We start from the raw sequence: 25,000 nt of genomic DNA, 5'->3' as shown, positions 1-25,000 counted from the left end.
CCTGGTCTGTACACCCCAGAGGAACTGGAGCCTCTCCTCTCCTCCCTCAAAGATGCTGCTTCCCAAGATGGATTCACTGGACCACTTTACAACTACTTCTCCTACAGTCAGTATATCTATCTATCTATCGATCTATCTATCTATCTAGAGTATCTATCTGTCTGTCTATCTGTCTGTGTCTGTCTGTCTGTCTGTCTGTCTTTCTTTCTGTCTCCCTGCATGCATGTCTGTCTGTCTGTCTGTCTCTGTCTGTATCTCAGTCTGTGTCCATCTTCCAGCCATGGTGTTTTTGCTCTTCCTATTATTCTATCTAACTCTATCTCGCTGTTGATCTACACTTGACTACATCTGTTATTCCACTGATTGTTCTATCTCAAGCTCCGTCACTGAATCTGACTGTCCATCTGCTACCCTGCTGTACAGTGCTGTTTGCTCTGCAGTGATGGTGCAGTGTCACTGAGGTGGATGGTTGCTGCTGCAGAGACAAATCAATAGCTCTCAATAGTCTGACTAAAGCGACTAAACAGCTCACCACTTACCCTCACTGTCCAACTGTGCCAGGGAGGCACAAGCTTACAGGGACAATATCACTGACACAAACACTAGTGCTTGTCTGTATATACTCTATATATATATACCGTACTCTCTCTCTCTCTCTCTCTCTCTCTCTCTCTCTCTCTCTCATCTACTCTGTCTCACCTACCTTTTCTTACCTTCTCTTCTTTATACCCCCATCTCTCCCACTCTTTTTGTTTTGTATCTTTCTCTATGTCGTTTCCTCTCCTTCCTTTCCATCCATCCATCCATCCATCCATTCATGCATCCATCCCTTCTTCTCTCTCCTCCCCCTTTTTTCCATTTCCCTCTCCACCTGTGACCCCGCCTCCATCTCTCCCACCACCACCACCCCATGATCTCTCCCTCCCTCCCTCGCTCAGGAATCCAGCAGAACCTCCACATTATTCTGATCATGGACTGCACCAACTCCAACTTCACCATCAACTGTGAGAGCAACCCGGCTCTCTACCGCAAGTGTTCTGTCCAGTGGATGGAGGGGTGGTCTGAAAGCAGCATGAAGAAGGTTAGAGGAGGAGGAGCAGAGGGATCAGATCAGAGGAAGGGGAGATCACAGTAACACTTGTTGAGTTTTTAAGAGCAATACATCAGTCTGGAGGTTGAAGACCCTGAATGATTCATGCACAGAATCCAGGAAGGGAGATTTAAGGAGGGATGGAGGAACAATTGATTTATTTTGGCGAGTGTATTGATTGTCTGTGTGCTACTGATGCAAAATGATCTCTATGCTAGCTTCAAAATCCCCTGTAACTCACACCTCCAGATCTGTTTTATCCCCATCCGTGCAACAATACACTGTATATTTACCGTAAACCTTTTGCAGCTTCAGAATACTGAAAGTCGCGTTATCACAATTTCTTTCTGGCTAAAACGTAGAAAGATGCTTTAATGTGGTGCCAAAAATATACATGAAACTAACATTCTTTTTTTAGAATATGTTTCTGCAAAAAATGTCTCATGTGGACCTGAAACTTTTGCCCCCATTGCCATTCTCTTTGATGCTTACTTACCTTGTCAAACCCTTCTTACCGTGTCAGATTCCTGAGCTGCTGTTGGCAAAAGCAGAACGTGAAGGAGAGAAGAGTGAAGGAGAGAAGGCCACTAGGATGAAAAGCTCAGGTAGGAACATATGCACTCAGCAAATGAGCTTTGACTTGTTACGTTCTTTTATTTTTATTGAACATTTGAACTCATCTTTATCATTCTTCTACAGGCCTAATTAAACCGCTGTGCATGTGTTGTGGAAAATTCAAATGAAATGCCTTGTTGATTCACCAATAAATGAGTTGCTCGTTTGTAATGAATAGATTTGTTTATTCCAATTCTCAAAAACTCTGCAGAGTGTCACAACCTCCAAACTGTTGTGCCCCGAACATAAACATGACATCTCAGTTATACTCAGCCACCCCCCTGGCACAGATGAGGTGGCCGGTTCAATCCCACGGGATATTTTCCATGAAGACAAAATAAAAGCCTTGTTCTTACAACAAACTGAAACAGAAAATCCTCTCTACACCAGGAAGACAAAATAACACGTTATCCACTGTTCTCCAGCTGGGTTCCCCTCCTAAACAAAACAAACTGCTTCCCAGCCCATAAAGTTAAATAGCTTAAATTTATCCATGCATGTTAATTAGCTCATAACTAAACAGAGTCTACATTATTCAACAATCTATCAATAAGCAGTCAATCAATTATTTTACCCTCACAATTCCACACTTTTGATAAGAATTACCGTAGACATTGTTATCAATTAGAAAAAGGGAAAATCATTAATAAAAAGAACATTAGTTAGTTTTTTTTATAGATATATATAGCAAAACAATAATAGAAAAAAACTTTAACACCTTTATCCTTAATGATTAATAAAAACAACTTCATCAATTTCAGTAAGTCAGAGTGTTATATCAAACATTTTCCTGTTCAAACTTTTAGCAAAATGTTGTCATTAGTCCTTCCCCACTGAAATGAATCATTATTTTGCTAAACAAACTTTTATCACGATAAAATGAATATACTACTTTACGATTAACAATAAGAAAACAACATCAAATCAAGCATGATTATCTACCCAGGATTGCATAGCATAAGCGAAGTGTGTCAGAGGTCAATGGCCTTTTTTATTGTTCCACACTTTTTGGCATATTTTTTTTTTTTTTTTTTTTTTTTCTTACTTAATACATACTTATGTTACAATGTATCATTTGCTCAAATCTAACTCTTGGCGATGCTAAATATCAAATTCATTATTATGTTTTCACCTCCACTAGTATTAGTTACTACACGATCTCACTCAAATTCATTACATCAAAATAAGGTGGAATCCACTCAACCTCTTCCCTTGGCTCCTTGTACATTCTGGTAGCAGGAAAACACATTCTCTGACACATTGGAACCAAGACACAATTCATAATCAGCATAAACATCATTATCGCAGCCAATATTACTCCCACTTTCACAAGTAAGCCTGTAAGTGCTCCCCCCCCCACCCACACAGATTAGGTTGGCGTCCCATTCCAATTGTTTTCATTTTTTTTTTTTTGCCAACGCTATGTCGATGCTTACCCTTTGGTGGAACACTGACTGTTCCGGAGGAGACATAAACACATTTTCTCTCACCCTGCCAATGTTTCAAAAACATTCATATGTTTTAGAAACATTACTGTATGGTACAAGTTGGCTTTAGTCGCAGAAGCCATGACATTCATAATTCGTTATCAATTTAAAACATTTTATATTCTGCATTCTAGAACATCTAGTCAAGTCCATTTAATGGATTAATTATTTTATATTCAGGTTATTTTATACTAAAATCACATGTTCGCTTGAAACACTTTTATTTAGAATTCTAATATGCCTTGTCTATCACAATCTTCACAATCTCAGCTTCTCACCATATTAACGGCACAGTGATGACAATGGCAATTACAGCAAATATACAAGTAGTTCCCCTGCACGTTTAGGAAACGCACTTTCCTCCCTCCTGTGTCCCTGCACATTTTCTTCTTTTTACGATTTTTTATACGCAAATGGTCCGTGCTTAATCCAATCTCCAAGATGTTGGTGTGTATCCCGTTAGTCTTCAAGCTTAATGTCTGTGAAGCAGAACAGGCGGCACAAACCTCAAACCTCCTCCTGAGAGGTGAGATAGCAATCTCAGAGGCCGGCTTCTCCTGGAGGCTGCCTTCGATGAGGCGGAAAACCTCTTGGCTCAAAACCTCTTTGCCGCTCCCAGAGGCTGCCTCCGAGGAGGCGGAAAACCTCTTTTTTGCTTCACAGCCTCACAGCTGCTTCAGAGGCTGCCTCCGAGGAGGCGGAAAACCTCTTTTTTTTTTTACTTCCTCTCAGTTGCAGGGGCCCCACCCGTGATGGGCAGGCCTACTGACCTTCAGCAAGCAGGTCTAGTGGCGGTGCTCTCTTGCAGTGCTGGGCGTGGACCCACGTTCCTCTCTCTCCCACCTTGACGGCTGTGTGCGTGGTGAGTAGGATCTGATATGGCCCAGCCCAGCGCGCTGTCTTCCACGACTTCCTCTTGCAGTCTCGGATGAATACCCAGTCCCCTGGGACCAGGTTGTGCAGTGGTCCCGTCGCAGGTTTGGGTAAGGCCTCTTTGACTTGTCTGTGCACCTGCTGAAGAGTTTTGGTTAAATTCACACAGTACTTCAACATATCATGATCAAAGAGATCCGTTGATAACGAAATCCCTTTGGCTGGACCTTCGCCAATATTGGCAGGTCTGCCATAGAGAATTTCAAATGGGCCCAGGCAGCCTGTTTCAGCGCAGCACCTGACCAGTTTCACTTTTCAGTGGCGCGTTCTCACGTCAACTGCTCCTCCACTCTGCAGATAACAAACACAGTGGGTTTTCAAATCAATACCATAGTAACCTCCTCTCTGGCTGATTACTTGATTGACAAAATGTGCTCCATTATCACTGCTAATCATCCTAGGTCTTCCCCACCTCCCCACCTTGGAATGGTTTCAGTGATCATGGCTTTTACTACTGCCTGAGCATCATTTTCTAGGCCATGCAGTTTCTTATCTGATGGAAAAGTCCATCTTCACGTGATCGAACGACTGGTCTGGTGCTGAGTGACCTGCCTGCTGTTCCCAAAACAGCCCTGCCCAGCAAGCTCCCTACACTCCACTCTTTGACACATGATTTTACTCATGTGTCAATTTCACATAGTGGGGAACACAGCAATGTTCTTCGGGAGCATTGTAACGGAGCAGCCCTCTGCCAACTCACTTCATTAATACCTATGACCTTGTTACGGGAGGCAGAGCCGTACACAAACAGCTCCAGGTCCAAATTAAATGAGGGACACTTCCTGTAAATCAGGCCCAGGTGCACACACTCCTGTAACTGTTGCCACACAGCCATGTGGCTCCCCACATTGGTCATAGGGAGCAGTGTGGCTGGTTTAAGCATTGTGCACCTTTTAACTATAATGTTTGGCATGTCCAGGAGGCCATGGTTATATCGCAACCATCCTCTGCTACCAAATAACTAGTCTTCTGCTTAAGCAGCAGCATTAAGACCACATATGGCACTTGGTAAGGTGAGACTAGAATAGCCCACATAATCACGTGACGCATGAACGGCTTTCCCAGCAGCGGCTACGGCGCGAAGACATGTTGGTAGACCAGCGGCCACTGGGTCAAGTTTTGTGGAAAAATATATGCCACTGGTCGCAGACGGGCACATGCTCTTGAAGCAGAACAGAGGTCATAAGGTCCCCTTTTGTGTCCCGTCTGAGTGAAAAGTCGCGTCAGGTCAGGTAGTCCAAGTGTGGGGGTGCTTTGCAAAGCCATTTTTAACTTTTCAAATGAAGCCTCCGCCTCAGGTATCCATGTCACTTTGTTACCTGCAGTCAGTCCTTGTCCGTGTGCGATGGCACTCAACGGAGCTTCTAAATGCGGGTAATCAATAATAAAGGTCCTACAATACGATGTCAATACCCAAAAAAAGATTTCACCTGTTTTTACTGTTAGTGGTTTTGGAATTCCCTGTATCGCTTATTTTCTCTTTGGTGATAAGGATTTGCCATTTTGAGTGATCACATGATTTAGAAACACAACCTCTTTCTGGCAGTACTGCAGTTTGGAAGCGCTCGCTTTATGACCTCCGTCATAGAGGTATCGCATCAGTTTCAACGTGTCTGTCTTGCATTGATCCTCCGTGGGCGCTGCGATCATTATATCATCGACATATTGGAGAAGGGCGCTGCCCTGTGTCGATTCCAGGTCCTCCAAATCATTTTGGAGGGCCTGGTTGTAGATTGGCAGTTTTCCCCTTGCACGAAAACGCAAACCAAAACTGACTGTCTGGGTAAATCGACACACTGGAAGATCGATCACGCTGAAATATTTACACGTAGGAGAAATGCAAGACAGAATAATATATAGATTTGGCAGATTCGGCGCGCGTTGTTGAACCGCATAATTTACAGTGTTTAAGTCCTGGACAAAGCGCCTGTGGCCGCTAATGATACAGCCTTATCAGCGTGCACCACTGCACCAAAGGTTTGTTTAAAAACATCGGTGTTATCAGGCCCGATAGCAAACCACAGCCGCCCTGGCCAGGGCCACATGAGGAAAGGAATATTTTACATAAAAAAAACATTTATCATTGTGTGACTGTTCCCTTTGGTCGGTGTGCGGCCTAGGTTCCGTTTAACGAAACCGAAATCGCACCTCGACTAGCTGACCAAAACATTGTTTTCAGTGTGAGTTCCTCCCTCTCACCACTGTTTTTGGCCCATTGCATTTCAAATGCTTCATCTAGGCCTGTGTGTACATGTGTAATGCAGTGCAAATTATCAGTTTTCACCAGCTGGGCTCCTGGTTGACATCTAGCTTTGGCCTTACTGATCAAATCAGTAATCACTTTGCCAGCTGAGGTGGAACTATCAATTTTCCACTGGTAGATGAACAATGGAATCATAGGGTCCTGTTTCACCATTGTGTAATTTGCATTTAAATCCAGCTCTGTCAATCTTTTTAACTGTATCCCTTCAGGTGTGGAGATTAAACAAATGCCCAAACGAATTATCAGATCTCTCCCCAACAAATTTATGGGGCAGCTCGACGAGTACAGGAAAGAGTGTTTTATTTTCCCTTGAGCCTCGTCTACACACTGCAGTGATACAGTGTAATTTTCATCCACAATGTTACCTGAAGCAGTAATTGATTTCACCCATCGCCCACTTAGAGCTGGTTTGTTAGACAGAGCTTTATGACAGATTACACTCTCGGATACCCCTGAATCCACTAAAAACTGTATCATCTCACCGTCAACCAAGAGCCACAACTGTGGCAATGCCTTGTGGGCACTGCCCTTGTACACAATGTATGAGTCAGTTGGTGATTTGCAATGTTTTTTTTTTTTTTTTTCTTCAACCTTTTGAACATATCAAACAGCTATGCAGTGTACTGTGTGTGTTGTGTATTCTTTCTCAAACCTTTCTATTGTACTTTGAACAGCTGTAGCGTGTAAGCGTGTGCGTGTGTGTGTTTATACTTTCCTGCTTGTGTCCATGCAGTGAAGGCCCTCTCTCTGTCCCCGGCACGGCGCCACACCCCCTTCCAGTTAGTTGGATTCGTTTGGCATGAATCCTCCTTGTTGTTGTTGGTACTGTCCAGGTTGAAATTGTCCATTCAGGGCATCCCACTGTCCAGATTGAAATTGTCCATTCAGGGCATCAGGACATTCATTTTTCCAATGCCCATAGCGGCAACACAGAGCGCATTGGTCACGTGCTAAGCGCGCACGTCGCTCTCTCTGCTGCTGATCCCTGCCACCAAACTGTTCATCTCTTCCTCTCCCTCGGCCCCTGCCATCGCTCTGCTGCATGTTGCTAGTGTGGAGGAATGTCAACATTTCCTCGTGCATGGCATTCACTCGTTTGAAAGTCTCAGTGAGGCGAACAAGAAGTCGCATGCCCGTCTTCATCATGCTCTCCATATTCTGGAGAAGTTCTGCTTGGTCTCTGACACCTTCCTCATTTTGAAGCCTCATGCCCTCTGTCCAGAGGAGTTCTGCATCATGAGGGAAAAAACGGCTTTGGCTGTGGACCGGGGGGTTTTGCATCCACTGGTGGCTGTGTAACATGTATCGACGCATCTGCCTCCGCTCCCGGCACAGTTGTCTGGCCCTGGAAAGCCGCTTCATCTGGTCTGCTACTACTGGGGTGTGGTGCCGCCGAGTCCAGACAGAGTCCTTCAAAGACACAATAAAAGACACTAGCGGAAATTAGCTGTCCTCATACAATACACAGAAATATGTATCTGTATGAGGATGTATACACTTTGTAGTAAGAGAGTGTTCAGGACAACAATGTATAATGAAATAACAAAATAAATGTATGTGGTGGTTGTATTGCTTTTGGCTTTAACAGCAATATAGGGAAGATTATTATTTCTGTTTCCTCTCCCCTTTTTTTTTTTTTTTTTTTATAACAAGCTAGACCATAGATATTATACAGTCTACATATATATATCCTTTTTTTTTTTTTTTTTCTTAACCAATCTGGTTTGGTGTGTGTGGAGGTGCGTATATGTGTGTGTGTATGTGTATGTGTGTGTGTATGTATGTGTGTGTAGGTGTGTGTGTGTGTAGGTGTGCGTGTGTGTGTGTGTGTGTCTGTGTGTGTGTCTGTGTGTGTGTGTGTGTGTGTGTGTGTGTGTGTAGGTGTGTGTGTGTGTATGTGTGTGTGTGTGTGTGTGTGTGTGTATGTGTGTGTGTGTGTGTGGTGGACCACTGCCCTCAAAACAAACAGTAAACCCACCATTGATTTGCAATACAAATAAACACACCCTCTTATGTTGCCGGCCGGCTTACTCAAACACTTATAAAACCTTAAAACCCAAATCAAAGTAAGTTTTGTGAATTTTTTATACCTCCTCTCACAGAATTCAGGTCTGGGTATGTGTTTTTTTTTCCACTACTGCAGTTTTTAGACGCTAAAGTAATACCTTTCAACCCGCGCCTTACTGTTTGTCCGTCGACAAACAGGCCGATTTATTCTTCTCTAAATCTTGCCCAAATATGAGTCGGCTCTAGTAAGCTCCCTTACGCGTGCGCTCTAAGCTACGGCAATAGTGAGTTTTATCTAATATTATCTCACGCGAGCATCCCCAGGACACATCGCACTCCCCTCAAAGGCAAAAGATTTCCCAGGCAGAAGTTACATCCGTTTTCCTAACGCAACGCCTCACCCTCTCGGCGGTGAGTATATCCGATAACGGCAATAGTGAGTTTTATTTAATATTATCTCACGCGGGCATCCCCAGGACCCCGCACTCCCCTCAAAGGCAAGAGATTGCCCAGGCAGAAGTTACATCCGTTCTCCACTACACAATCCCCCAGACCTGTACCTTTTACCAAAAGTTGCAATTGCCTATGTTTTTAAAACCAACTGTATAACAGTATTCAGCTAAACAAAATTTGCGATAATTGGTCAATCAACAACAATGCATTCCACACCTCTCACCGGATTTTTTTTTGTAGATCTCAATCACCGGGCAGGGCTGCGCAGGCGGGCCGACCCCTCCACTCGTGAGCTAAGTCGAGTTTTGAGGTCCTGATAACAGGAGATGATCAATCAGTCGACTCCCCGCTCACAGCCCGGTCCAGCAAAAAAGTATTACAATCCCGGGCAGAGCCCCCAAGTTGTTGTGGAAAATTCAAATGAAATGCCTTGTTGATTCACCAATAAATGAGTTGCTCGTTTGTAATGAATAGATTTGTTTATTCCAATTCTCAAAAACTCTGCAGAGTGTCACAACCTCCAAACTGTTGTGCCCCGAACATAAACATGACATCTCAGTTATACTCAGCCACCCCCCTGGCACAGATGAGGTGGCCGGTTCAATCCCACGGGATATTTTCCATGAAGACAAAATAAAAGCCTTGTTCTTACAACAAACTGAAACAGAAAATCCTCTCTACACCAGGAAGACAAAATAACACGTTATCCACTGTTCTCCAGCTGGGTTCCCCTCCTAAACAAAACAAACTGCTTCCCAGCCCATAAAGTTAAATAGCTTAAATTTATCCATGCATGTTAATTAGCTCATAACTAAACAGAGTCTACATTATTCAACAATCTATCAATAAGCAGTCAATCAATTATTTTACCCTCACACATGCCAGTGGAGTGGAGTGCAGACATGTAGTTTAAACAATTCCACTTCTCAGAATCTCAGACTATTTTAAAATCTCATAATCCATGTACAGTACATAAGACACCAGCTCAAACTGAGTAATGTTTTTATAATAATAATAATAATTATTATTATTATTATCATCGATATTATTATTATTATTATGGTTGTTGCTGTTGTTGTTATTCTTGTTGTTGTTGTTATTATTATTATTATTATTATTATTATTATTATTATTATTATTATTATTATTAAATAACCAGGGGGGTTATGTACAATTAGATCTCTAGCTAGTTCCTGTATTTTTTGATTCAGCTATGAAAGGTACTTTTTCTTCTTCTTCAGGCAGTTCACATGCAACCAAGCTCACACAAGACTCACAGGTTCACAAATGTTTTGCGCCCCCTGCTGTCAGCAGGTTCTGGCCAGGGGGACCTGTGCCGTTTGTTCCTCATGGTCCACGAGTCGTGCAGAGAGCATGGCGCAACACCCAGCCAGTACATGTCCTTCCTGCACATTTATACTGCCATCTATAGCAGCAAGCAGAGCCAGCTCACCACCAGACAGCAGCACCTGCAGGTATAGTGTCTTCTACATGCTATGTTATGTACAAACAAGTAAGCATGCATGCAAATATACTCGTACACATATACAAAATATATGCCGTTTTTAAGCAGTGCAGCCGCTTCTATAAGTGACTTTGTGTGTTTATGGCGAGATGTGTGTGCACCTCTATGTTTGCACCGAGATTTGGGGGAGACTGCCTCAAGGTTACAAGGAAGGGGGTGTGGCCCCACCCCCAGCTCCCCTGTGTGCACACATTGTGCACAGACACAGACAGACGGCTGAGGCACAGGGGCAGGCGGAGAGGGTCGGGCACATCACTGGCAACCAAAAAGTTACTGTCAAATGCATGTGAGCAGTACTGAGCAGCATGCTTTAGAAGTTTTGCTTTTGTTTATAGGCATATCCCCCATATCTCCTTCGTATCACATTATTGAACTATATGATTGGCTGTCTGTGTCCTAAAGGCGGGCGTGTCCAAGCTGAACGAGGCCAAGGCATTGGTTGATGAGCTTAAACAGCGGGCCGCTGAGCAGAGCACACTGCTAAAGACCAAACAGCAGGAGGCAGACTCTGCTCTGCAGGAAATCACCACCTCAATGCAGGTGTGTGCGTGTGTGTGTGTGTGTGTGTGTGTGTGTGTGTGTGTGCGTGCATGCGTGTGTGTTTGTGTATGCGTGTGTTTGTGTGTGTCAGTGTGTGTGTGTGTGTGTGGTTGTGTGTGTGCGTGTGTGTGTGTGTGTGTGTGTGTGTGTGTGTGTGTGTGTGTGTGCGCGTGTGTGTGTAAGCTTGGCACTCAGTGGCATGCAGGACGTCAGTCCTGCAGGCTTTCAAGTGTCCTCCAGGGTGCATCTATCCTCCTTTCAACTCTCACTGCTTCTCCTCCTTGCAAAGTTGATAACGTTTTCTCAAGTGGGCTCAGTTCAGCTCAGGATTTCTGCCGCACACACACACACACACACACACACACACACACACACACATACACACTCACACACACACACACACACACACACACACACACACACACACACACACCTTATTCCGTACATTCCAAAGTTTGGTGTTCCCTGTTGCATAGATGCAGCAATTTTTTTTCTTTCTCTTCCCTTCTCTTCTCTTCTCTTCCCTCCCTATCTGCATTATAATATATGAGCTAAAGTTTTCTGGATTTCCCCAGGCTGTCTCACCCCTACTGTGAAGACCCTATTTATTTGGTTTGTGTGTCTCAACTCATTTGTTTGTTCTCTGACTTCTCATCCAAAGTCGTCTCTCTCCTGACAGCCCATTTCCTCCTGCTGGATGGATAGATGTGAATGCAGAGAGAGAGAGAGAGAAGGAATGTGAAGTGTGTTCATTAGTTAAGAGATCCCCCCATCTCTCTCTGCAGGGAATCTACTTTGTGGATAGGGAGGGAACGTGGGAGGGTGGCTGAGAAAGAGAGAGAGAGAGAGAGGGGAACAAGACATGGAAGAAGCAGAAACTGTCAGCTGAGTGAGTATTCAGGGTGATAATTAGGGACTAGATTCATCCCTTGGGGGCTGTAGCAGCTATGTCTCCTATGGAGATGGAGACAGCGGCGATGGAGGGATGAGAGAAAGAAAGACAAGAAGATTGGGACAAAGGCATGAAGGGCAGAAAGAGGGAAAGATGGGAGAGGGATGGAGGGATGGTGAAGATGGGAACATTACATTTTGATATAGGGGAGAAATGGGAGAGAGGGGGAGAGCAGCTTTGGGTGAGGGAGAGATGGAGAATGGAGAGATACTAGTTGGGAGGGGAGGTGTAGGAGAATTCCACTCTCCTGTTGTTTCAACGATCTATTGTTTGAACACTATATTTTGCATCCAACTTGATGAACATCAATTCATGCTTTTTTTCTGTGCAGAATGCCAGTGACCAGAAGACGGAGATGGAGAAGATCAAGGCGAAGATGGCTCAGGAATTGTCCAAGAGTGAAGAGAGGAAGGGCAAAATAGATGACGAGCTGAGGGAAGTACAGGCAAGTTGCAGAAGAGAGCTACAGGAGAGATGGGAAAAAAAGAACAGAGAAAATATATGATCCTTGCATTGGGTTATCTTAGTTCAACTCTTCCTCTGCCAGTTAAAATGTCGACAAAAGTTTGGGAAACTGATTTGACAGCTTCCAGGTCTGCATAAGTTTGGGAAATCCACAAATGGAGAAAGAAAATCAGTTTTGGCTGAGGCTCCTAATTTGTGCTGAAAGTCAGTCCTACACCATTTCTGGGAGATCCTCCCCCGGGACAGATAGAATAAACACACAGAAATCAACACATAGAACCAATTTCCACAGTGATGAACTCAGCTATTATTCTATGCTATCAACATTCTTTTGAGAATGATATATTGAAGTAAATATTCGACACATAGGGACGTTTAGTAAATCCGATGGAAAATGCTCCTGAGCCCTGTTAGTCGTTTACTGTTGTCAGATTTGATTGATGGCCTGTATATGACATACACAAGCACATACTGTACAGTACACTGTATGTTAGTCTTGCCATGTTGGGCTTATCCAGAGCATTTGTCTGATTGACTCTTGCAATCAGTACAGTATATACTGTACCTGTCAGTTACCAGAAATACACACACATGCACAGTGCACACAAATACCATACATATTAGGGGTGGGAATCGATGCCCCACGATACGATATAATCACGATACTTAAAGGGATAGTTCTGTTTGTTTGAAGTTGGGTCCTATGAGGTACTCTCATACAGTCAGTGCACTGGGTAAAGCACTCTGGATGCATCGCGCACCGAGATAGGAGAACTGCACTCCAGCTGCGGCAGGCACAGAGAGCTGTTTGCTGAGTGTGAAGGGGGCCATGAGCAAAAACGTAAAAAACAACAGAAAAAATACATTAAATGCTTCCATACTGCTCACCTGGCATAATCCAAGTCTCCACAAGCCCTGAGATGCCAAGTTGACTTGAAAAGATGTCATGTACACCCTGTTTTTAGCTGAAATCGTCACTGGAGCTAGCAGCTGAAATTACAACAACTAGGGTACAACCTTGCTATAGTGACGATTTTAGCGAAAAACAGGGTGTAAATTACATATTTTCAAGTCAACTTAGCATGTCAGGGCTTGTGGAGACTTGCATTATGCCAGGTGAGCAGTATGGAAGCATTTTATGTATTCTTTCTGTTGTTTTTTTACGTTTTTGCTCATGGCCCCCTTCACACTCAGCAGACAGCTCTCTGTGCCTGTTGCAGCTGGAGTGCAGTTCTCCTATCTCGGTGCACGATGCGTCCAGAGTGCTTTACCCAGTACACTGACTGTATGAGAGTACCTCATAGGACCCAACTTCAAACAAACAGAACTATCCCTTTAAGTCACAATATGATAGTATTGCGATATGCTAGTATTGCGATATATTGAGTATTGCGATATATTGTGATTTATTACCTTTTTTCAACTGCAAATGATGTCCCAAAGGTAAAAACTTTGTCAACATCTGTTTTATCTAATGAGATAAAGTTTCCAGTCTGTTCAGCTCACTTCAATAATTTTTATTGCAGCAAAATGGGATTGGCAAGCAGACAGACTGACCAACACTGTCATAAAAACCTGTCATAAATGTTGCATGATGCACTTGACATTTTGTATAATAAAATATCACTACTAATATCAATACTTGGCATTAGATACGATATGATATATTGCTCACAAAATATGACGATACTATGCTGTATCGATCCCCCCCCCCTACCCCTAATACATATTGCCGAATGCCCACCACGGACACACCTTTTCCAGACTTGCCAACCACTCCTCCCTCATCATCTCTGTCCTGTACCTGTGCTCCCCCCCCCTTGTCCTCCAGCCTTTGGTAGATGAAGCAAAGCGTGCGGTTGGGAACATCAAGCCCGAAGCCCTGTCTGAGATCCGCTCCCTGCGCATGCCCCCCGACGTCATCAGGGACATCCTGGAGGGGGTGCTGAGGCTGATGGGCATCTTCGACACTTCCTGGGTCAGCATGAAGAGGTGAGAGGACGGGGAGGACATGTGGAAAGAGATGGTAAAAGGAAGGGCAGCAAAGAAGGAAGGATGGAGGGGGGGGGGGTAATTAAACAGACGGGGATCAACACCTCCTGGGTCAGCAGCATCAAGAGGTGTGAGAGAGCAGCTGACAGGCTGTTTGTTCAGGGAAGGATGGAGACAGAGGGAAGCCAGGTTGACAGGCAGGAAAGGAGGGAAGGAATCTGTACATTTCCTGGATCAGCATGTAGAGATGAGAGAGGCGAGGGAGAAAAGAAGACACAGCTTGAAGGATCGAGACAAGAGAGCCAAAAATCAATGGAAAGGAGAAGAGAAGTAAGAGGGAGAGATATTGGAAGGAGCGCTGAGACTGTCGACCTTTGACACCTCCCGAGGCAGCATGAAGAGGCCAGACAGAGCAGGTCAAAGCAGAGTTTGTAGTTGGTTCTTGGGAGTCAGTTCAAAGTCTGGGATATGGATTTTGACAAACGTGGGGTTGTATTCCTCAGCCAATGTCACCAACAACATTTTACAGAACTACCAGAGAAATGAATGTCTCGGAAATGTACAGAACTTTTAAATGAAAAATGTGGAACAACCCTATGAAAGATGGGAGGGAAACAAGGGAGGATACAGACTAAACATCTTGTCATGGCCAGGCTGTTTTTCTTTCCAACCCCCTATGTTGGAACGTTTTCTTGAGCTGGGCATCTTCTGCAATTTGTCTTCACACTCCAACATTCCTATTTCCCCCATTATTCACATTCACATGGCTTCCAATGCGATGAAACCTCCAGAATGAGAGCATCAGAAGAACCCGGGTATCCATGTTAGGGATGGGCATTTCTAGGCATTTTATGCAAGGTCTATGGAAAAATGAATGGCCGATGAAATCCCATGGAGAGGGAGAGGAGGTGACTTTGGCACTCTGTTGACGTTAGGCAGCCAGACCTGAGCCAGACCTCGTTAGCCACATTAGCATCGTTAGTGTAGCTTCCCGAACGGAGCCGAGATGGCTCAGGGAACAGTAGACATAATATCAGCTTTTCTTCATGCACTAACGAGCCTTGGAACCTTTTCCTTGTGGCTGACTGTTGCTGTAATATAGACAGTTTAACACCATTTCTGCTACGTTTCTACCAAGGAGCTGCTGGATGCTACTGTCACTACACTGACAGTCTGAGCCATGGATGTATTAAAAGAACTGGATAGGGGACGAGCCACGCCCACCCATGCATTCGGACAGAGGCTGCTCACTGGCACATGAAGCCATCATGGGGGGGTTTTCTTCCTGGTTTTACTTCCTGAGCATGCGGCCTCAGGCGAAGTGTGCATGTGTGCCATGACGTATTCCATGACGTCTCCCACCCATGGAAGTAGATGTAGATGAAGAAAATACACCCGTATACGGCTCTTAGTGGCTTCTGAAGAAAAAATGCCCCATAAAAAATTATTTGATAATGAAAAGAGTCGTTTTATACTTTGAGTGACACCCGGAAAAAATTATCCTGGGTTTAACAGCTGCCGGGATCCCCATGCAAGTGGATGGGAATTTTCCTTTCTGGGCTGCATGGCGTCACGTAACTTGCAATACAGAGCTTCGCCACCATGTTCAAATGGCTTCACAGCCCAGCCCTATTCCTGGGGGCTTGATCTGAGCCGTTTTGCTCCACGTGTGAGTAGGTGCGCAACGTCACATGGACAAAATGTGTTGCTCTTAAAGAGACAGGCGCCGGTAAAAACAATGGAAAACCTACTTTTTAAGACAAGATTGTCAATAAATTATTTTTTCGACTTTCAATAATAAAAGTCGATCTTGATCATAAAAACAATTATTCAAAAATTCAAAATTCACTGCTCATCCCTAATCCATGTACATATTATGCAAAAAAAAAATCTGGCAACATCGTAAAAGACACCAAGATAAAAGACACTACAGAATTCTACCTGATGTGCGGTGTGTGTGTGTGTGTGTGTGTGTGTGTGTGTGTGTGTGCGCGCGCGCTTGTGCCAGATGTAGGTGCATGTGTTCACTCGTGTGTATGCATGCTGCATGACTATATGCATTTCTCTTTCTGTTTATCTGTTCAATCAGCTTTGAGGAAGAGTCGCTCATCTGACTGTGGGTGCAAAAAAAACCCAGTCTGATCTGCTCATGACTCATGCTCATTGAGTGAGCCAGCACTGCTCTGAGCACTGCTAGTGACAGTGAGTGCGCGCGCGCGCGCGCGTGTGTGTGTGTGTGTGTGTGTGTGTGTGTGTGTGTGTGTGTGTGTGTGTGTGTGTGTGTGTGTGTGCGTGCACGCGTGTGAGTGAGAGGGATGGCTGTAGCTAAATATCAGGAACAAACTGAATGACTTGTCACTGTTTGCGCTTAATTAGAGATGACAAAGTTTAAAGTCCCATAATTGTAGGCGTGAATTGGCATTAGCTGCCTCATTATCTGCTTTACAGCTCGCTTCATTTGATCTTTCTCTTTGACGATCTGCATCTGTCTCTGTCACTCTCTCACTCACATACGATACGCCTACGCTTCACTTTCTTGGTATCTTTCTCTGTCTTACTCACTCACTCACTCACTGACTCACTCACTCACTCACTGACTCACTCACTCACTCACTCACTCACTCACTCACTGACTCACTCACTCACTCACTCATCACTCACTCACTGACTCACTCACTCACTCACTCACTCATCACTGACCCACTGACTCACTCACTCACTGACTCACTCACTCACTGACTCACTCACTCACTGACTCACTCACTCACTGACTCACTCACTCACTGACTCACTCACTCACTCACTCACTCACTCACTCACTCGTCCCCCTGTCTCTCTCTTTCCTGGTCTTTCTTTCTCCTCCCTCTCTGTGTCTCCAGCTTCCTAGCTAAGCGTGGAGTGAGGGAGGACATAGCTACATTTGAGGTCAGGAACATCACGGGTGAGATTCGCCAGAGTGTGGAGGAGCTGCTAAACAGGAACAAGGCCTCCTTCGACCCCAAGGTTGGTTTATTTAGATCCCCATTAGCTACGGTAGCTACTCTCCCTGCTGGGGTCCACAGCTAGCCTAGCCACCATCCACTAACCTAAAAGCCCATGATAGTAGAATGTGAATCATCAGTATTCTTAATGAGTGCCACTAACCCCTTGGTCAAATTGCTTGGTCTTATAAAATGTTGTTGATTATTCCTGTTGGCTGAAGAGGTTGTTGATGCTGTTGTTATAATAATTGAGTTGTTGTCTGGTGATGTTGCTGTTGTTGTTGTCTGGTGATGTTGCTGCTGTTGTCTGGTGATGTTGTTGTCTGGTGGTGATGTTGCTGCTGTTGTTGTCTGGTGATGTTGCTGTTGTTGTTGTCTGGTGATGTTGCTGCTGTTGTTGTTGTCTGGTGATGTTGCTGTTGTTGTTGTTGTTGTTGTCTGGTGATGTTGCTGTTGTTGTTGTCTGGTGATGTTGCTGTTGTTGTTGTTGTTGTTGTCTGGTGATGTTGCTGTTGTTGTTGTCTGGTGATGTTGCTGTTGTTGTTGTTGTCTGGTGATGTTGCTGTTGTTGTTGTTGTTGTTGTCTGGTGATGTTGCTGTTGTTGTTGTCTGGTGATGTTGCTGTTGTTGTTGTCTGGTGATGTTGCTGTTGTTGTTGTTGTTGTTGTCTGGTGATGTTGCTGTTGTTGTCTGGTGATGTTGCTGTTGTTGTCTGGTGATGTTGCTGTTGTTGTCTGGTGATGTTGCTGTTGTTGTTGTTGTCTGGTGATGTTGCTGTTGTTGTCTGGTGATGTTGCTGTTGTTGTTGTTGTCTGGTGATGTTGCTGTTGTTGTTGTTGTTGTTGTCTGGTGATGTTGCTGTTGTTGTTGTCTGGTGATGTTGCTGTTGTTGTTGTTGTTGTTGTTGTTGTCTGGTGATGTTGCTGTTGTTGTTGTTGTCTGGTGATGTTGCTGTTGTTGTTGTTGTTGTTGTTGTTGTTGTTGTCTGGTGATGTTGCTGTTGTTGTCTGGTGATGTTGCTGTTGTTGTCTGGTGATGTTGCTGTTGTTGTCTGGTGATGTTGCTGTTGTTGTCTGGTGATGTTGCTGTTGTTGTCTGGTGATGTTGCGGTTGTTGTCTGGTGATGTTGCTGTTGTTGTCTGGTGATGTTGCTGTTGTTGTCTGGTGATGTTGCTGCTGCTGTTGTTGTTGTCTGGTGATGTTGCTGTTGTTGTTGTTGTTGTCTGGTGATGTTGCTGTTGTCTGGTGATGTTGTTGTTGTTGTCTGGTGATGTTGTTGTTGTTGTTGTTGTCTGGTGATGTTGCTGCTGTCCTGCTCAGAATGCAAAGCGAGCGAGTGCGGCGGCAGCTCCCCTGGCTGCCTGGGTCAAAGCCAACGTGCAGTACTCTCATGTCCTGGAGAGGATCGAACCACTGGAGAGGGAGCAGGCTGGACTGCTGGAGTAAGAACACATACCACACACACACAGACACATACACACACAAGACACATACACAGACACAGACAGTATATAGACACATACACACTAGGGATGTCGACGGTTAACCGTTAACCGGTTAACCGCCGACAACGTCATTGGTCGGTTAAGCATGTCGGTCAAACGGTTAATTTGCATATTAAATTGGCATACAACGTGTTGCCAATATGGTGTTTTTTTTCCTCCTCCGCTGTAAGCAATGTTAACAAGTAGTTACTGTAGCAGCAGGATATAGGAATTAAAAGCTCCTGCCAGAACAACATTAATTTAGAGAAAGGCTTTTCCAAATGTTTGAGAGAAAAGCCGTGTGCATTGTCAAGCAGCACTGACTTCTCTGTCCGCTGCATACATGCGCCACAGCCCCGCCCCCCTCTGCTTTGACCAGACAGGAGAAGTGCGATACATTTCTCCCCTGACGCGTCGCCCTGCCTGCCCTGTGCTAGACTCAGCCCTGTGCAGACTACAGCCAGCCAGTCACTCTGCTGCTTCTGTGTTCCAGCCGCTGAAACGGGTTTTCAGTTTGGTCAGGACAGGAGCGCATGGCCTGAAACCCGACACCTTGCTCATCTCACAGCGTTCAGCGTGCACTGCACTTCATTCGGTTTCACTCTCTCTCCCTCCCTCTCTGCATGCTCATCATGCACACGCATGCATACGCTCGCACTCAATGATCGATCAAACAGTAGTTTTTTACCGTGTTACAAAAATGCAGACATGCGTCTAATTGACGATTGAAAAGTAACAATTAACGTTAGTCTTTACTGTCCAACACAGAGCAGTTCGGAGGAATTGTTTCACAACGAGAGACGGATTGTTTGTAGACTGCATTCATTGACACTTTCAAAGCCGGTGTGAAAGCAGCTACTGACAGCTGCATGTGGAGCCCTGCAAGATAGAGAGAGCATAGCCCTCGTTGCGTGCGTGAAGACAGAGGGAGAAGGAGTGAGACCAAAAGCAGGTATTATATATTGCTAAAAGTAGAAGATGATGTAGTGATGCACGCGTTGTCAGTGCGCCTTGCAGCCCCTGGGCTGTCGTCCACTCAAAGTACTTCACAGGGCGGCTGCGTGTCAATTGACGTGTCCTTAATATGCAAAGCGTGCAGCTCAAAGCAGTATAGCCTATCGGAGGAATGTTTTTGTTTAGATGGCTGGAGGATTCAACTTGTCTTTTCGTTTTGTTAATGTGTTTTCTTCTGCTTGTAGATGTAAAAATAAACGCTTTCTAATGAAAAAAAATCAAGCATTTGTTGTGGTAAGGGTTTAATAGGGCACAGACAGTCAAAATGCGCATTTTAATCTTCTCGGTTAACCGACACTTGTCGGCTAATGACTGTCGGTTGTCGGTCAAGAAAAATGATGATTTTCGACATCCCTAATACACACACACACACACACACACACACACACACACACACACACACACACACACAAGACACATACACAGACACAGACAGTATATAGACACATACACACTAGGGGTGTCACGGTACACAAAAGTCACGGTTCGGTACGTACCTCGGTTTTGGGGTCACGGTTCGGTACGAATACGGCACGGTATGAAAACGGGGAAAAAAAGCAACAAATCCCAAATTCTGTTTTTTTCCCTTTGAATATGTCTGAATTCTGCTTTTTACGCTATTTTTACCATCAGAAATAGTGTCTAATATGTGGGAATGAATAAATGTCCACTATTTAATAAGATCTAGGCAATCCACACAAAAAGGTTTTACTCTAGAGCAGTGATTTTCAAAGTGTGGGGTGCGCCTCCCTCTCAGATGTCTGTATTCCAGCTGTTTGACAGGGCAAAGGCATTTCCCCCCACTTTAAATCTTTATTGTACACAAGTTTGTAAACAGAGCGCATGTGTGGAGTAGCCTAATACTCCCACCAAGCCCTCCCCCTGTTGTATTTGTTTTATGTAGCATTTGCGTTTGATGTAAGCACTAATTTGGAATCCTATCTAAAAGCGGCCACTAGGCGGCAGTGTTTCTTTAGTCAACGTCAAAATACCTACATGTTCAGAAGAAGAATAAAACGGCAGAAGAAGAAAAACTTCTAAACCCTGTTGAAAGATACCCCCACTGTCTGACAGACAACGGGGTGGGTTTCACTTTCCCAGTAAGTACGGGAAAGAACCCTGTCAGCGCCTTAACGTTATTGGATGTGAGTTTTGTTTAGCATAATATGATTACGTTCGGTCATCTAATGGATTATTGGAACATGACAAGGAGTCATCGCCTCTTCCTCACCGCAGCTTGCCTGTCTGCATCCGCAGATGTCTGCTTGACCGCATCACTCATCCCACGCGATGTATGTTGCTTGTTTACAAGTTAACAGCTTTGTCAGTGTTATGTAACGTTTAGCCGCAACGCGCAACTATAAAGGACTTTGTCGCAGCTACGTAACGTTACATTGGCAAGCTTACCTCGTTGGCTTGATGTTGACAGAATTTGCAAAACAGCTTATCGCCACAAAACGTCCCATTCTGTGAACGCGGATTTCTATGGCCCTTGTGTTGTTTTGGTGTGTCTTCTTCTGTGGCGTTTAATTCAATTCAATTCAATGCCGTTCAAACAGCGTTTAGGTGCTTCTGGATTTGACATATTCGTCGTGTCGTTTCATGTACCGTGAAACAAGGTACCGTGAGGGTCGTACCGTAAACTCACGGGACGAATACATGTACCGTGACACCCCTAATACACACACATACAGTACACATACAGTACACATTCACAGACATGACACAGACAGAAAATGCATGATCATCACAATAAAAACAATTGTTTTTCGTAGTTTCTGAAAATTTGACGTGACACACACATACTCAAAGATCTGCATACCTGTACACATTAGCACGAACGATATACTAAGTGTGTGTGTGTGTGTGTGTGTGTGTGTGTGTGTGTGTGTGTGTGTGTGTGCGTGCCTGCCTGCCTGCGTGCGTGTGTGTGTGCGTGTGCGTGTCTGTGCGCGTGTGTGTGCGTGTGTGTGTGTGTGTGTGTTTGTGTGTGTGCAGAAACCTGAGGAAAACGGAGAGCAGGAAGAATAAGCTAGAGGAGCAGCTGAACTCAGTGGGAGCCAAAGTCAACGAGCTGAAAGAGAAGTATGCATCCCTCCATCTTTCTCTCATCCTTCCAACCTGCCATCCCTATTTCTACCACAGTTGCTAATTTATCATCCAGTTCCCCTGACCTCATGATCCCCATCATCTGCTTATGCCTTGTCCTGACTCCAAGTAGACACAAATAGAAGAGAACATACTAAAACTGATTTTTTTGTATTTTCATAACGCCAAGAAACACACACACACACACACACACACACACACACACACACACACTCACACACTCTTGATGTCTTTCCGTCTCCACTCTCTCTAGGTTTCAGTGTCGTACAGCAGAGGCAGCAAAGTTGGAGGCTGAGGTGACCAAAGCTCAGGATACGATCACCGCTGCCCAGAAGCTCATATCACAACTGGATGGAGAGCACACACGGTGGAATGCACAGGTAGTGTGTGTGTGTGTGTGTGTGTGTGTGTGTGTGTGTGTGTGTGTGTTTTAAAATACATACTTCAGCACGCGCTGGGACGCGTCATCAGTGATGTTAGCTGGGGTCGCAAGGTGTTTCGGGTCTCTCAACATCATACACCCTCGCCCAGTAGACCCAGCCGAGGCCAATTAAGACCCCGACTCGCATCCCAGCAGCAGCCGCTCACGGATCAGCCTTCCTACTCTGTCTGCAACGTTGCCCGCGGAAGGGTTGATCACGCCCAATACGCTGCAATAGAGTTAGTGCTACACCGCTGTATTGTAATGCCTTCGGTGCATGGAGGGTCTAGGCCCTGTGTGGGTGACTCCAGGCCGGGCTCCTCCTTCGTCTCACCAGACCCTCCCGGGGTAAAGGCAATCCTACCATGGGCAGAGAGGACGCCTCAAGAAGGCCTGTGCGCTGCACGTCACTCGTCTGCGCCGAGCACCTCGCTCTAGCCTGAAGGACCCCAGGCCGTGCCGATCTTTACACAGATTTTCAGGAGGTGTCAGTGTGTCAATGTGTGTTATATGTTCTATAGTTTTACTCAGGAAGGGGCTCAGTGACTGTGTACAATTAACAGGAAGCGTGTGTGTGGTAGGGGGATGGATCCTGCTGTCTTGGGTCCCTCCTGGCTGTTTTTACTCGTCTCCACAGCATCTGTCTGCACCTTAATTAAAACACTCAATCTCCTGCTGACACACACACACACACACACACACACACACACACACACACACACACACACACACACAGACACACACACACACACACACTCACACACACACACACACACACACACACACACCCTCACACTCACTCACACACACACACACACACACACACACACACACACACACACACACACACTCACAGCCTCCCTCAAGGCACCAAAGAACCAATTTACTTTCTTCTCACCTACTCACACACACACACACACACACACACACACACACACAGTTCACACACTTCACCTCAAACTCTCTCACGCACCGTGTCGGAGCTCTGCTTCTGTATGTATTAATGCCTTGAAGCTGTTTACTGTACTGTAAGTGTTTCTCAGGGAGAAAGCGAGGTAGAGAAGTAGATAGAGAGAGAGAGAAAGATGCAGAAATGGAGACGTATTGAGATGCATCTGAGGTATAGTAGGTGGTCAGATGTTTGACCCTGGGTTGCGAGTGGACCACAGATGGCATTGTGTCAGAAACCTGCAGCCTCCGAGGAGACTCCTGATGTGGCCGTTCACTTTAGAGGATCATGCAGCTATCAATTAACCATGCTGCTGGAGCTATCAATTCACCATGCTGCTGCAGCTATCAATTAACCATGCTGCTGCAGCTATCAATTAACCATGCTGCTGCAGCTATCAATTAACCATGCTGCTGCAGCTATCAATTAACCATGCTGCTGCAGCTATCAATTAACCATGCTGCTGCAGCTATCAATTAACCATGCTGCTGCAGCTATCAATTAACCATGCTGCTGCAGCTATCAATTAACCATGCTGCTGCAGCTATCAATTAACCATGCTGCTGCAGCTATCAATTAAGCCTCTTCCCAACCATGCTGCTGTGTGTCCCTTTCTGATCCCCTCATATGCAAATAGACTCCCTTGAATAATGTATAATCAGCATAGAAATAATGTTTAAATAATGTTTTCACAAATCCTCATCACCATCTGTGTGTGTGTGTGTGTGTGTGTGTGTGTGTGTGTGTGTGTGTGTGTGTTGTTTTTGTTCTTGCTCTTGAGTTTCCGGGTTAAACGGGTGTGCGTGCAGTACAAATTAAAACGTCAATCATAACTGTATAGAGGCTATAGAAAATAGCGTATGCAATGACTGTTTGTCATCACGAAAAAACACACTTTGTTAACGACAATCAAATATAATAATAGTTGGAAGGCCGCTCCCGGGTCCCGAACACACGTCCGCAAAGCTATCATAAGAGGAGCTGCCAGCGACGGCTTGAGACTTGAGCTGTCACAGCTGTCAATCAGCCCTTTTTATATCGTCAAAAAACAAACTGATCAGAAGAATTACCACTTGAATATACATTAGCATGATAAGAACTACTTAAAATGATAGAAACCACCTTTGGAAAAACAATTATCTGACATGTACTTTGTTTACTTTGGCTCATTTCCCCATCCACTAACATGGCAGAGGTGGGACTTGTGTGACCCATACTGGGACTGGCCACCAGGGCGGCGATCTAAGACGCTTTGGCTTCACTATTAGAAAGCTCATATCCTGTCCATTCTAATACAGTCAATGATGCCCCCCCATTAATATGAGATATCTGGGATTTAGGTTTTCATGATATTGTGAAATACAATTTAAGGCCATTACAGTTACAGTGATACGATTTTAGGCTATTCTGTCTTCACCTACCTGTCTCTCCTTCATCTGTTCTTCTGTCCCTGTGTCTCTCTTTCTCTCACCTCTAGATGTCGGAGATAAAGGAGGAGTTAGATACCCTCCCTATGAGGGCCATGCTAGCAGCGGCCTTCATCACCTATCTGTCTGCTGCCCCCGAAGACCGCAGGAAACACTGTCTGGAGACATGGATGGCCCAGTCTGGACTACAGAGTAAATATACTGTTTAAGGCCCAATTATTATACTCTATTTTCATATGAAAATAAATGTGTCCGTTTCAAACGGTGTAATCGTCACTCCCCACATATTTCCA

At 44.8% G+C, this 25,000-nt stretch overlaps 1 protein-coding gene across 3 annotated transcripts in view; it reads left to right on the top strand.

Moving 5' to 3' along the window:
- The window catches only part of dync2h1 (dynein cytoplasmic 2 heavy chain 1), a gene marked incomplete at its 5' end in the record, with an annotated part of 198,870 nt that overhangs the window by 59,973 nt on the left and 113,897 nt on the right, over positions 1-25,000 (top strand). For 2 of the 3 annotated variants that reach the window (XM_083636403.1, XM_083636402.1), the window contains 12 exons: positions 1-106; positions 939-1,081; positions 1,614-1,695; positions 10,163-10,323; positions 10,776-10,913; positions 12,197-12,310; positions 14,162-14,322; positions 17,202-17,325; positions 18,624-18,745; positions 21,800-21,886; positions 22,164-22,290; positions 24,758-24,899. The exon at positions 1-106 is cut by the window's left edge and continues 8 nt beyond it. In XM_083636403.1, coding sequence (XP_083492529.1) covers positions 1-106; positions 939-1,081; positions 1,614-1,695; positions 10,163-10,323; positions 10,776-10,913; positions 12,197-12,310; positions 14,162-14,322; positions 17,202-17,325; positions 18,624-18,745; positions 21,800-21,886; positions 22,164-22,290; positions 24,758-24,899 — 1,507 coding nt within the window. Of the gene's footprint in view, positions 107-938; positions 1,082-1,613; positions 1,696-10,159; positions 10,324-10,775; positions 10,914-12,196; positions 12,311-14,161; positions 14,323-17,201; positions 17,326-18,623; positions 18,746-21,799; positions 21,887-22,163; positions 22,291-24,757; positions 24,900-25,000 lie in introns of all 3 variants that reach the window. The other variant, XM_083636404.1, reaches the window with a different exon arrangement.

The sequence above is a fragment of the Poromitra crassiceps genome (genome assembly GCF_964638095.1).
Source record: "Poromitra crassiceps genome assembly, chromosome: 5".
Classification (NCBI taxonomy): domain Eukaryota; kingdom Metazoa; phylum Chordata; class Actinopteri; order Beryciformes; family Melamphaidae; genus Poromitra; species Poromitra crassiceps.
Note: the sequence above shows the minus strand (reverse complement) of the source record. Positions and strands in the feature narration are given on the sequence as shown.